At 36.1% G+C, this 13,710-nt stretch overlaps 1 protein-coding gene across 9 annotated transcripts; it reads right to left on the reverse strand.

Annotated features, from left to right (window-relative positions):
• Positions 1-3,959: 3,959 nt before the first annotated feature.
• Positions 3,960-13,293, reverse strand: LOC105057230 (putative zinc transporter At3g08650). 9 transcript variants are annotated; one of them, XM_019854890.3, is made up of 7 exons: positions 13,083-13,293; positions 12,170-12,277; positions 11,526-12,073; positions 7,905-8,189; positions 5,623-5,751; positions 5,312-5,409; positions 3,960-5,151 (listed from the first exon to the last, which is right to left on the reverse strand). In XM_019854890.3, exons 3-7 carry the CDS (start codon positions 11,991-11,993, stop codon positions 4,341-4,343), a joined length of 1,791 nt encoding a protein of 596 aa, XP_019710449.1. In that variant the 5' UTR covers positions 11,994-12,073; positions 12,170-12,277; positions 13,083-13,293; the 3' UTR covers positions 3,960-4,340. The 9 variants fall into 9 exon arrangements, with proteins under 9 accessions (XP_019710449.1, XP_073104479.1, XP_029123995.1 ...); XM_073248378.1 differs by having other exon boundaries at positions 12,170-12,462; XM_029268162.2 differs by having other exon boundaries at positions 11,526-11,920; positions 13,083-13,292.
• Between the last annotated feature and the right edge of the window lie 417 nt (positions 13,294-13,710).

The following is a 13,710-nucleotide window of genomic DNA, read 5'->3' on the forward strand; positions in this document are numbered from 1 at the left end:
AATTTTGCACGCTCCTACCAGTATGCAATATTGCGATACCCACTTGCTTGTGGGACTCTTAGAATGTTGGAGAGAGTGGGTGGGTTGGAGTGTCATATCTTACCCTATTTTTAATTACATGCGAACCCTCCCGTAAAACTGAATCTTTATCAGAGATGGCTATTCACTTTGATTCAACTCGACCAATAAGTAAGAGTGACAAATGGGTTGGATCGATCGTAAATGAGTCAGGTCGGATCGAGTCAGAAAATAATCAACCTAAATTCGATCTATTTGTTAAACAGATCAAAAATTCAAATTTAAATTCAACCTATTTATTAAACAAGTAATCCGACCCGATCCATTTAACTCATTTATTAAATAGATCAAATTAAATTAAACAGATTAAATGGATTAAACAGATTAAATGGATCAAGTTAAATATGTCAGAAACAGGTTAAACAGGTTTTAAACAGATTAAACGGGTCTTAAATGGGTTAAATGGGTTAAACAGATCGGATTAAATGGATCAGAAATATGTTAAACAGGTTAAATGGATTATCTGACTCAATCCAACCTAAATATTAAATGGATTAAATAGATTAAACGGATCAGATATCTAAAATCTATATCCGACCCAATTATTAAACGAATTAAACGGATCGATCCGTTTATAGCTCCAACCCATTTAGCCTAAATCAAAACTTGTTTATAGCGAGTCGAATATGAGTCGGATTGACGGGTCGGATCATATTTTGCCAGCTCTATCTATAAGGAATGGTTTCTATTTGACCCATAATAGATTCAAGATGGATACGTATAATGGTAAAATTCGCTCCAAGTCTAATTTGGATATTATCTATCTCTTTACAAATCTTTTTTTCAAAACAAAAAAATTTGATTATATTAAAAAATGATTTTTATAGTTTTATTTGATTTGATCCATTCAACCTATCTTATTTAACTCTATACATCCTACCCATCCGGCCTTAAGGTAAATGAGTAGGTATATATAATAATCTATCCGATCTATATCTAATCCATTACCATCCCTACTCTCTATGTATACTATTAATTTGGTGTCAGATACAAGTCATACAACAATAGATCAAGAAATTCAACTAGCAACGATGAAAAGTTTTCTCTAATTACATATTATGGCAATAGAATTTTAAGGCATCTTATGTACATTTGGATTTGTGTTTTTGCCATTATGCCTTTTATTTTGTTTAATGTGTTTGTGCTATTTGCTAGTAGAAATATTTTTCTTCTCTTTTTATTTTTTATAAAGGGGATATGCATCACTAGACAGATGGCATTTGAATCTTTTTTATTTTAAACTATCGATTATATTTTTGGTATTCAAGCTTGTTGATATATGAAAGCTATTGCATGCATGTAAGAAGCTTATAATTCTAATAATCAACTAGCTTTGAGCTCCCTCTTCATTGATTTTGTAGCATACATATTTAAAATAAGTTTATAATTCTATATGTGTCTATGTTGCTCCAATCCTTGGATCCCTTTTTAAGGTCAGTAGAAAAATTCAAAATTATAAAAATCTCTAAAATTTAGAAAAATAAAGACCAAGAAAAAATGGATGTTTTTGAGCCCGGCATGCATCTTTTGAATAATCCTATTAAATTTTCCAAGCATCTAAATTTTCTAATACAAGGCACTCAAACATATGTCATTCAATATTAACTATTTTATATTTTTCACACTTTGTTGAGATATATTTTAATTTATTGTATAGTGATAAAAGAAAGATAAGTAAAAAATGATGGAGATCCATCTGTGTTGTAATTACCCTATAGCTTACATATCTGTCATATGATTACTTTCCTCATTATAAATTCTCAAGACTAAATAGTTCGAGATGCATCATTAAAGGTTTAAATGCAAAATCTTTTATTATCGAAGAATGAGTACTGTTTAGTAACAAATTAAAATCAAGATTCTTTATGATGTAGCGTACGCATATAATGTTATGCATCTCTCGATGGCCATTGTCAAAAGATAGGTGGCCATCAAACAATGCACGTCATATATAATATAATATTTTATAGTCGTGCATACCGCAGAGGATCCATGTCCCATAAATAATATCTCGACCACAACTCCTTGACAGGCCCACCATGCTTGCTGGACATATTAGATTTAGCTGAGACTCACGGGGATGAAAGGGAAAATAATGACAGACAAAGGCTTTATTTTATCTGCTTGGGTGTCGTTAATAGATCCAATTCAATAATGCTAATGGATCCGACCAGTACTGATGGAATCTTGCTGCATGCTTCATTATTTTGCAATGAACGGTTAAATGCCGGCATGATATTTATCAACAAAGCAACATTAAAAAAAAAAATTGTTTGAGTATATATCGCATGATTTAATTATCTCTTGGGACCATCGCATGTAATATATTAAGAGGTAGCTCTCAGGATTACATGGTTCATGAGGTTGTGATTGAGCATGGATTTTTCTAAGCTGAGGGTGGTCGAGACAAGCAACATGTCGATGGTCTCGATGCTCACATGAAAGGACCCAAAAACCCTACATTTACGCATGGAAGAAGGGTGGATGGTCCTATTTTCCTCTTGGAACAAGCAAGAATTTTGAGCTCTAAACTGTTTTCCTTGATTTTTTTTTTTTTTTTACCCCTCTCCTTCCCCAGTAAAGAAGTTTTGAAATTCTACTGGGCGGCGGTATATATGGAGTACGTGAGACTTACTTCCAATTTGTAAGATTCGAATTATTCAATTGTCTTATTTACTGAAATTCCCTAAAAAGATTTATCGGAGCAGTGATAGGAGGCTTTGTGGGATTGGTTTTGGAGGCTTTGTTTGTCCCCATTGGTGGCGAGTTATAGGCAAAGAAGGAAAGTGGAAGAGATGTATTGGCATAACCTTATGAGATTTATTGGCAAATGCAAAGATAAATTGGTTATAAAGTTTCTAATTTCGTAATCATGATTTTGATAGACTTTTCGTGCGCATATTGCAAGCACTTTCATGAGACACAATGAAAAGTTAGAATATTGATATTAAACAAATAAAAAACATATCAAACTATAAAATATACCTAAATATAAATTTATGTATGTTGAAGCATTCTTTATTTAAGATGATCAATGAATTAAAATATATAAAGTCAACCAACATGATTTGATAATTTTGACAAGTTGAACTTAGTGTAATGGAGTTACAGTAATTAAGAGATCACCTGGCATGGTCAGAGAATCCCTTTTTTTTTTTTTTTCTTTTTTTTTTTTTGGTGGGGAAGGCAGCCAATTGCGTCCACATGTTTGTGGAGATTTCCCGAACCCTATTTCCTTTTCGTCTTCTCATTTTACTTTAAAGATGCTTTAGTAACTAAAAGATGCTTTAGTAACTAAAAGTCTTCCAGCATCCTCATTGTTCCTTTTGAATTGGCATCATGAAGTGCACGACACAATGAAGCACATGGAATGGTGCAAGGCAGCTGAGTGATTTTTTTGAGCGATCTTTACTGTAGTATTGCTATGTGGGACCTGGAAACTAAGGTCAGGAAGCCGATGTTTCATGTCACAAAGACCACATTTGTAACTCTCTTCTCCAGCTGAAGTTGTCCAAAGAATCTTGATCCCAAAAAATTAAAAGATTTGCTGGAGGACCTCCCAATCAAAGGAGACAAAGTTCATAGCTTGTTTCCTTGGTATATAAACCACATAAGCCAGGGAAACAGAATAACTCGGTTCTATAACCATTCCATCAAGTTTATATTTGCAGACAAGTTTTTTTCAGGCTGGCAGCCCCTTATTCCAATTAAACAGTGCGGAATAAGGCTATTCCATTTAAAGGGCAAGGGTAGTATAATCCCAACTCATTGTTTTGTGTTTTATTATTCCACAACCAAACAAAAGATGCACAGCCTGTCAGACTAAGATCATTGCCACAATCTCGCCATAAGCACAACAAGCATAACACGCCAGAATGCGATTTCCACCAAACAAGAGAAATTCACTCTTTACATTCAATTAAATTTACTGAAGACAATAGGATCAAACTAGCTTGTTTTGTGTTTGATGTCCTGTCACTATCATTACACAAGCCTCAGTATATGCTGCACTCCATCCAAATCCATCCTAAATTTCCATTATATTGATCCAAGAAACTACAGAGATTAATGGCCACTGCTGTAACTACTATATTTACCTTCATGATCAACTTAATGATGGCTCTCTCTTCTTAATATTTTCAGCCTTTCTAGGCCTTTGTTCCACCCTCCAGACTGTAGGCTTCCAAAGCAATCAGGTGGCCGATACAAAGCTGTGCACAAGTGCACCCATAGTACAAGGACAAAAAGAATTCAGTCGACATCTATGTGACAGCCTCCGGCGCTGAATTGCAGTAAGGTGTATGCAGGCAAACCAACCTGGTGGATATTAAACACACACAGGCAAATCCAAGACCCATCAAAAGCCCACAGGTGCTCTTCCTTATGTCCAACTTCAGCGCTCGCTGGAAAACAGTGCTAAAGCTAGGAAGCAACGTTCCACATGCAAGAACCATCCAATAATCAAGTCCATTGTAGTCGATGCCTGCAAGTATAGCTCCAATGGCAGAGATAGGGCCCGCAAATCCAGTCAAGGCAGCAGCTGCTAAGGCTCCCCGCCAGCTGTCGGTGGCACCAAAGATGCAGCCTGCAACAGCTGCACCTCGTGGCAGCCCGTGTAGTGAAACTGGTAGAACCATGTGTCTGCCAAGCCCATAAGCCTTTGGGGCCGCCACACCTAGAGCAAGCCCCTCGGCTAGGGCATGAAGAATGATGGCCATACATGCAAAGAATGATTGGAGAGTAAGGGCACTCACAGAAAGACCAGAAGATGCAAGGTTATCGACAGAAGTCTTCCTGCGAGGAGCAACCCTTAACATGCTAGATGTGAACATGTGGTATAAGGCAGAACCAGCGATAAGCAAAATTGTTAGGGTAAAGAACCCCATCTTTGCAGACAAAAGAAGCTGGAGGGGCCTCCATGCAGCAAGAAGAAATGCAATGCCAGAGGCCATGCCCGTGAGAAAAGAATGTTGTAGAAAAAAGGTGAGAGAAAAAGTGACGAGAATAATTCCACCAAGCAATGGGCCAAGACCAAAAAGTAGTGATACCAAAAATCCAGAGGCATCCTCTGAGCTGCAACACAAATCAAACAAATTTTGGATAGAACTAATCAAAGGCTTGTGCAAGAAAACACTAACATATATTCAAAAAAGGATAAGTTTTCAAGTTTCTCTAATTTGGATTTAGCGGCAATCTTTAAAAAAAATGGCATAGAAAAATAATAGGAACTTACTTGTAGCCATCGTTAAAACTTTGGAGCATTGTGCTCAGGGTTTCCATAAATGCTACAGATAGCGTGCCTGCAGAAGCAACTTGAGGAGGTGTTGCTCCCTGAAAAAGAGAAGGCAAACCATCATGACACATGTAACCAAGTGATGAAGAATAATGAACAAGGAATTCATAGCAAGATAAGTAGCACATAATAGTTATCAATGATCATGAAACACAGCTGTTCCTGCAACTTTGAACAAAATTTTACATGCACATCTATTTACTCTTTACACTGCGCATAACAATAAATGTACTGATCAGTTAAATAATTACCTTAAAAGCATCGGGAAGAACCTCTGCTATCACCATCCAGATCATGCACCCAGCAGCAAAGCCCGTACAAAAAGGAAGTACCTTGTGGAATGCATCAGCACAAAGGAACGAAGGGACAGCTACAATGGGCTAAAATAGAGCAAGAAGTCCAATGGCCATTAACAAGAATATTGCAAAAACCATAGAAACAAAAACACAAAAAAGAGTTTCAAATCTTTAGTCATTGCACGTCCACACATCTATTTTTCCTTCCACTAGGAAGCAGAATAGATGTAATGCAAGTTGGAATATTAAACACATCTTCAAATATATTAATAATTCAAAATTGAAAAAATAGCCCAGACAATATTCAATACCCAGGAAAAAAATATGATTTAATTAAAAAAGTTGTAAATTTAGTGAATAAGCTATCATCTATAAGAGTGATAATTACAATTTGGAGGCCTTTGTCATATGTTGATAGAGTTCCTCAAATATGCCAGCAGGATTGCGAATCAGAAAGAAATATATATATCTAAAGCAACAAAAGAGGCAGGTGTAACAGGATTTTCTGACAACTAAAAAAAAGCAAAATTCTAATTGACATAAGCAAAATAGTTGCTCGCCAGGCATATAGATAGGTGGTTCACAGATAGCAGATGGAAAAGATCATAAATTCTGCAATTAATGGAGATTTTTATCCTAGAAGCATGTAAGATTTTGTTATTTTCCAAAATGTTGTGAAGTGGAGCATTGGCTAATATTCAGTAATCACAAAAATATAGGAGGAGGATGAAGGAGCCGAGATGAACTTGTGGCGCAACAAAAAAAAGAGATAAATGAGAAAATCAAAACAAAAGTAAGAGATAAAAAGTAAGAGACATGCACAACCAATAATACGGTTATGTCTTCTGCAATAAAAGCTCACAATGATATCATAACAAAACAAAACTAGATATGGATACTGATGTTAGAAAAGAGGAGCAACCTGGATCTAGAGAAGTGTCTTTTTTTTTTTTTTAAAGGTTTTCCTTCTGATAGGGTCTGTATTGCTAACTGTAATATGAATGATTTGAGATCTTGAAGGACAAGGAATTATTATTGTATGACAATGAACCGTTAAAATGTACATGAAACTACTTTTAACTTTCTCTCAGCTAAGAATTTGGACTATGATAGAATAAAACATAGCCAAAACTGATTGAGCTTGCTTTTTTATGGGCAGTGAAAGCTAGACATGAGGTCAACAATAAAGAAGTTATGTCAAGGATAACAATCTACCAAGATGAAGAGATATACATTAAATATATTTTTCCAAAGCAATAAATAGTACAGAAGGAATTATTTACTTTAACCCCAAATTATGGTTTTAATTAATGGCCTTCGTAATGGTTTCAAGGCATCTTATTTTTGTAACATCATTATCAGTAACAACCCTGACTTATATGTTACTGTCATAACTATGTTGTCATGGTCATATTGGGATTGGCTGTTATCTGGCATTGCAGCTGTTTTATAACCAGACATACTTCGGCCATTTGGCATTCCTTTCCATAGCAGCCTCTTGTAGAAGTGTTCGGATTGAACCCAGGAGGTGGCATCCCCAACTTATTTTCTCAAATATCCATAACATATACTCACATGCATATATAATAAAAATGTGGATATTCTCATGAGTAGAAACTATTTATTATGCAGATATGATGCCAATATATCTGTTAATAATCGCTAAGAATGTCCATTAAAACAAGGTAATACTTTAAATTCCACAAAATAACATTATTTTAAATTCTTTTATCACTTCATAGTCATCCTTTCTGACTGTTATACGTCTCCATAACACCTTGGGGAATGGTCATTTTGTGAATAACAGGGTGTTGACAAAGAGGATGAGGCTTTCAGGTTTACTTGGCTATGATGACAAATATATGATGCCTAGGCTTTTCTGATTTTGGAATTCTTCATGCAAATTTAATTCCATTTTCAGGGGCAAGCACTAACATACAGCAAAAGGCTTATTATAAGACAAGTGAAGAATAAATAAAAAGAATGAAGATGTAACGATCATCACAGAAAGCACAGAAGACCTGTCCAACACTTGAGAAGACAATGAAGGAAAAAATTTGGTGAGTGACAATGTAAATGTCAAATTGAAAAAATTATAAAAATCACATTCCCCTTTATCTGAGAAAACAAATGAAAACTACAATAGCATAAACACCATATGTCAGATTTCCAATCAATACATCTCATTATGCATTGATGGAGGTCCAGTTATAAGCAAAATTATGTAAACAATTTACCTGGGGCAACGATGTAATGAAGCTCCACAGCATTGCATTCTGAGGAGAGACCCCGCGTGATGATAGAACCATGCTCACAGCTAAACCTTCAGGTATGTTGTGCACAGCTATTGCCAGAGTAACCAGAAGACCTTGAGAAAGCCCTTTTGAGCCAGCAAAAGATACCCCGACACCCGAACCCTCCCCAAAGGAATGAAGAGTCATTATTCCGACTACAAGTATAACTTTATTTGCATCAGCACCTTTTATGTCCAGCATGCTTACTTCACCATACTGCTCAAGAAACTGTACGGAAAGGAAAATCATTGTTTTAGCACATATATTGATAAACAATCCAAAAATAATGACAGAAGAAAGTTTGAATTTAGAAACTGTTGTAATATAATGAAAAGAGGATCACATACTAACAAACATAATGCAGGTAATATTGTCTTGGAAACATGATCACCAAAAACAGGCACTTTGAAAAAGAAAATTTAAATACAACTCTATCTAAATCGTACAGCAAAGATAACAGACAACTTACTAAGGTAGAAGCTTAACGATGCTTGCTAAAGGTGCCCTAAAGATGTAGAATTTTATTTCACATTCCATGCCCCTTACAAACACTAGTGCTTACCAAGAATGTATGTAATTTTTTAAATCAGTTGAATTTGTGATATCAGAGTCCTAGTATAGATTAACCATGCTCTTTCCATTAAGTGTGCCTTCCATGGGTAGTCATGTCACCATAGAGTCTTTTACAAGTGATACAGTCCTCAATTACATAATAGATTTAAGAGTTGATGTAACCCTTCTGAATTTATGAGTTTGTTCTCCACTTAATGATGAACTTGATGGAAATCCTTTTAAATGGAAAGAGAGCAAATTATTCTTATACCCGTCCCTCTATTTATGTACTTAAATGATATATAGTCTCCACAACCAGTTAATCCTTCTTTGGCATCTGTCATTTCTGAATCTTCTGAGCAAAATATCACCATGGAGCATGCTGGGAAAAATTTTAAACCCACACTTCACTGGTTGAGACTTGAAAGGTCACATAACGTGGAAGTAGCAAAAACATATACTTCTCCTTCATCTTCTAACAAGAAAATAGGCATACATCCTTGTGTCACAACAAATAAAAAAAGAGGGTTGCATAGATGAAGGGGAATAGCTAATCCATCAGTCCACAAAGAATTTCTGTTTGCTTAACACAGGCAAAATGCAGTAACACGGTTTTCTTTACTTGAAGAGATCATAATTCCCATACTAGTCAGGAGTTTCACGAGGCATATTTAACATGAAGGTTGTCAAGTCTTGTTAACAAGATGCAAGGCAACTAATGACCATGAGATAAAGAAGATCAAACTTAATAGTTATCAAAATTGAGTAGCAAACACATTTCTTAGCGGAAGTGAATGTGGAGACCATCTAATCCAATAACATGATCAAGGCACGCAAATCTGGTACCAATAGGTGTGCCAGCCAATGACTGGTATGGTATAGTATTGGTCCATATTGTACCAAACCATGGCGTACCGGAACCATGGGGAGGGAGAAAGATAGGGCCAGAAAGGAAGGAGAGGGAGGACTCCCTTGGCCGGGCTTCTTGACAAGGGAGAAAGGCCAAAGAGAGGTCTGATTCGGCATTGCCATTGTCGCTGCCCATCATTGTCTCCCCACTGTAGAATCATCATCGAGGGAGGATCAAGGCCGTCATCCAGCACTGGCACCCCAGAAACCCTAGAATCCCATTGGAATGAGCAATTAAGGCTCAAATTGGGAGGCGATTGAATAAGAGAGGGAAGAGATCGCATTTCGGGAAGAGAATGGTGGGAGATTGGAGAGAAAGGGAGGTAGGGAGGGGGAGGAGGCGAGAGGAAAGGTGAGGGTTTCAAAGGATCCACAAGGGGGCACTTATTGTTTCAAAAAGAGGTCCTGAACCATGTCGATAATTGATTGGTTCGATTCGGTACACTTCAAATTGGCCAGGTCAGCACACCCCAAAACGATCGAGTCGGTAGGCTCCAAACTGATTGGTTCAGTACAATTTGACAATCCTTAATATGGATAATTATAATCAGGCCTTTTGATAATGATGAGCAGATATTCTTAAAATCTTTTTTGTTTATTTATCAATTTTATCCATTCATGCATATTATATTCCATATTACCATGCTGATGTCAAGCTTGAACAAGAAAAATTGAAAGGTTTAATTTCATGCTAAAACCCAATCACGAAGAAGCCTCTCAGACAATGTATAAATCTTAATTGTTGCATTTAATTTTGGCTAAAATCAAGGCATTCTATGGAGGAATTGCCATATTGCATGATTCCATTGTCATGAGAGCAAGGTTTGCCTAAAGACTCGCTGTTAGTGGGCAAGGGTAACTTATGTTGTTTCCATTTAATTGACATGCATGACTTAGCCTAAAGAAGGTTGAAAATATGCAAGAAATAACTCACTGTACCCTCGAAATGATGTTACATGGCAACACCAAATTGTAGGGCATGAAAAACAATGCTTGCCACATCCAATGGAAAAAGAATGTGTGAGCAAGAAGGATAATTTTAGAAATGAAGTTTGCAAGGTGAAGATTCATATGACATGTACAAATCATAGGCTAGTTACTATCAAGTTGAAGAAGAAAAGAGATAATAAACACTACAACATGGATAAACCACATGAGGCAGGAGCAAAATGATAACGCCATTCAAAGAAAATAGATGTACTAAATCAAATATACAATAAAGTAAATTAGATGCTTAGTGAGGTGAATATGGTAAAGAAAGTAACAGTAAAAGATGTGCGCAGATACATGGTGGACAAATGTATGAATGACAGAAGAAAATGGGAATTCAACCTTTGAGTTTGCAGCAATACATGATCTCATAATAGCAAAGCAGAAAGGAACACATTCATTGACTTAGAAGAGTGGATTTAATCTGTCACCAAAATATTACTTCTACTAAGCAAAGAGAGCTACAATGCAAAGATTGTAAAGTGATACCTGCAAAAGGGGCGAGATGGAAAAACAGATGAGATTGAGATGCCTAAGGATAAGGTAGAAGGTTAGAAGGGGAAGCATGACATTATTTCGAAGTTGGGTAGCATTAAAATTGCTTCAATTTGAATTCCTGAGAAATCTAGATAAAAGCAACACACAAATAAAGAAGGCTGGTGATGGAAAATTGAGCACAAAAAGGTGATTAAGGGAAAAATTAAAGTCAATGATTCTAAAAAATAACATGGAAGTCTTTAAAATAGATTTGAAACAATATACATAAAAGCTGGTTGAGCTAAGTGCGCAGCTTACGATGATCTAGGTTAACTAATAAGGAAAGAAACTTGTGAATTGACTAAGATAAGACAGAAGAGGAATAAAGATACTGACCAGATTCGGAAAAGTACAAGTGACCATATCAAAAATGGCACAAGGAAAACATGGATGCTAAGATGTGGGGAAGTCAAACCAGTCAAAAGCAATAAAAACGCACAAGTAACATGCTCTGGAAAGATTTTGTAAGCAAAAAAAGAAAAACTAATGCATGTACATTTGTTCAAATGAGGAACATTATGCAACATCATTTATTATGCAGGACGAAAGGCATGAAGGAAGAGAAAGATCATATACCTTCTTACAAAGCCAAATGAAAATCCCACCACTCAAAATTCCAATAACAACCCAGTTTCCACTGCCATGGATCTGTCCTTCTTGCACTAGGTCAAAGCTTGCAGCCAACATCACTCCAGCAGCCAAACCATTGCATATACCTGCCCATTGTTGCCCTAACTCCACAAAGAAAAAGGGAATTGCGCCCAAGGCTGTTGCTGCAGCCATGGCAAGAGTAAGCCATGCAACCGTAGAAGCTGAAACTCTCGTATTAGCAGCATTCTTCTCACCAAACCCATGAAAACTATCCTCGGAGGTACCAAATCCAGCTTCTCTACCAGTTCCATCTATAGCTGCACTTTCCAAGTTCCTATGAGGAGGTTTCAGAGACCTCCGGATGAATTCTTTCTCAGATTCTGCAATGGTAAAACCATGCAGTAAAACAAATACTAGCAAGAATGGTAGGAGAATTCTCAACCCTGAGGCCATATATTCAAATAATTTTCAACATCAATGCATCCAATCCTGCTTTTGCCTGAAACAGGTTAGATCTACCAGTCCATATGCAGCTAGAAAACAGAAAATGCTTGTTCTAGTATCCAACTCTGATTCACATAATGCTAAAAAGAAAGAAATCAAACAAACAAAATTTTTTAGCAACTAACCTTTAGGAATGCACCAGGTTGGATATGAATCATTAAGAAGTCTTTAACTTGGTAACGTTGCAAATCAAAGATGTAGTGTTGGCATCAGCAAGTCCCTCCTCTGATTGACTGTTTCCCATATTAACAACAGATTATACATCGATATACACAAAATCAGATATTCTAAAACAATGGTCCATAAGAACTTGTCCAATGTGGTGCAACTGATCCTTCCATTCAAAAGGACAGACCATGTCCAGCGACATATTTTAGTGTCACATCAAGTGTAGCATCTCAGATGAATCAACACTACACTATCAAAATATACAGAGATCAGATTATCCTTCCATGGACTCATTGAATTACAATATATTTAAGATAAAATGAAGCAAAATTAAGAACTTAATAGAATTACATGGGAAAAAAATCTATTTAAAAGATTAGCAACTACTATGAACAGAATAACAGATATTCAGAACCAGGAAAGTCGAAAACATTGCCACAGCTAAATTAAGTGGCATAAGACCAAAGTTCCAATCTAATGAAGGATTGAAATGCAACTATATATAGATCTGTAGATTTTACCTAATAAAACTCCCACACTTGATAATTATCAGGAATAGCAAATGAGGGTTTGTTGAATGCGTGATATATTGATTAAAATATTTTTTTAAAAAAAAATCTCATTAAAATCCCTTTTTCTCCCTGTACACCATTCATTAACATGCCTTACCCATTCAAATTCAAGCTGCCTAACAGAATGCCAACAAAGGGATTCTGATCACACATTCGACAACAAAAAGAAAAGAAAGGAAGGGAAAAACCCTCTATTACTTTTTCTACCCAAAGAAAGATCTGTCAAAAGCTACTATCCAACTATTTAACCGTGAAAAAAAGATAAATTTCATTCCAGAACCCTAATCTGGCAAATTACCTCCAAGTGGCTCCCAGATTCCCAAAAATCCAATGACATCCAACCCATTGGCGGAATTAGGGCTGCAGATAGAACCACCGACGCGATCCCCCCAAATCGTTCGGAAAACAAATAAGATAGCGAAGAAAGCCGGGACCCAGGAGACGACTTCACGTACAAGGGGAGGAAGAGAAATATTGGAGATGAATAAACCCTAATTCGTTGGAAAGAAGGGAAAATGTCAATTTAAACTATAAAATACTTACGGCGGCACGCGGTTTTCAACGGAATAGCGGTAAGCAGTTCGGTTCGTGCATTAGAAGAGGTGGTTATCATCTTCATCCGAGATCTCGTCCAATATATCGTGTTATAGCGTGTTATAACACGATATGTTTATAATACGATATAACATCATTATATGGTATTATATCTATTTCGGCCACTCATCAATGTGCTATGCGGAATATTAACTGTTGTCTTGTATTTGGCTGGAATGAGAAGATGAATGAAAAAAAAAAAAAAAAAATCCATCCATCTTGATTTATCGATTTGCATCTTCTTGAATTAAAATAATATAAAAAAATAGATAAAATATTGATAGATAAATTTTTACATTAAAAAAATTATCTCTCATTAATTTTTTTTGATA

This window comes from Elaeis guineensis, chromosome 14 (genome assembly GCF_000442705.2).
Source record: "Elaeis guineensis isolate ETL-2024a chromosome 14, EG11, whole genome shotgun sequence".
In the NCBI taxonomy this organism is placed as follows: Eukaryota; Viridiplantae; Streptophyta; class Magnoliopsida; order Arecales; family Arecaceae; genus Elaeis; species Elaeis guineensis.

What these genes read in the sequence shown, in the direction of transcription:
- LOC105057230 (XM_019854890.3), bottom strand. Translation starts at nt 11,993, where the DNA reads ATGGCCTCAGGGTTGAGAATTCTCCTACCATTCTTGCTAGTATTTGTT. An exon ending in TCATTACATCGTTGCCCCAG is followed by an intron (nt 5,752 to 7,904) that starts GTAAATTGTTTA and finishes GCTCTATTTTAG; the next exon opens with CCCATTGTAGCTGTCCCTTC. An exon ending in TTCTTCCCGATGCTTTTAAG is followed by an intron (nt 5,410 to 5,622) that starts GTAATTATTTAA and finishes TCTCTTTTTCAG; the next exon opens with GGAGCAACACCTCCTCAAGT.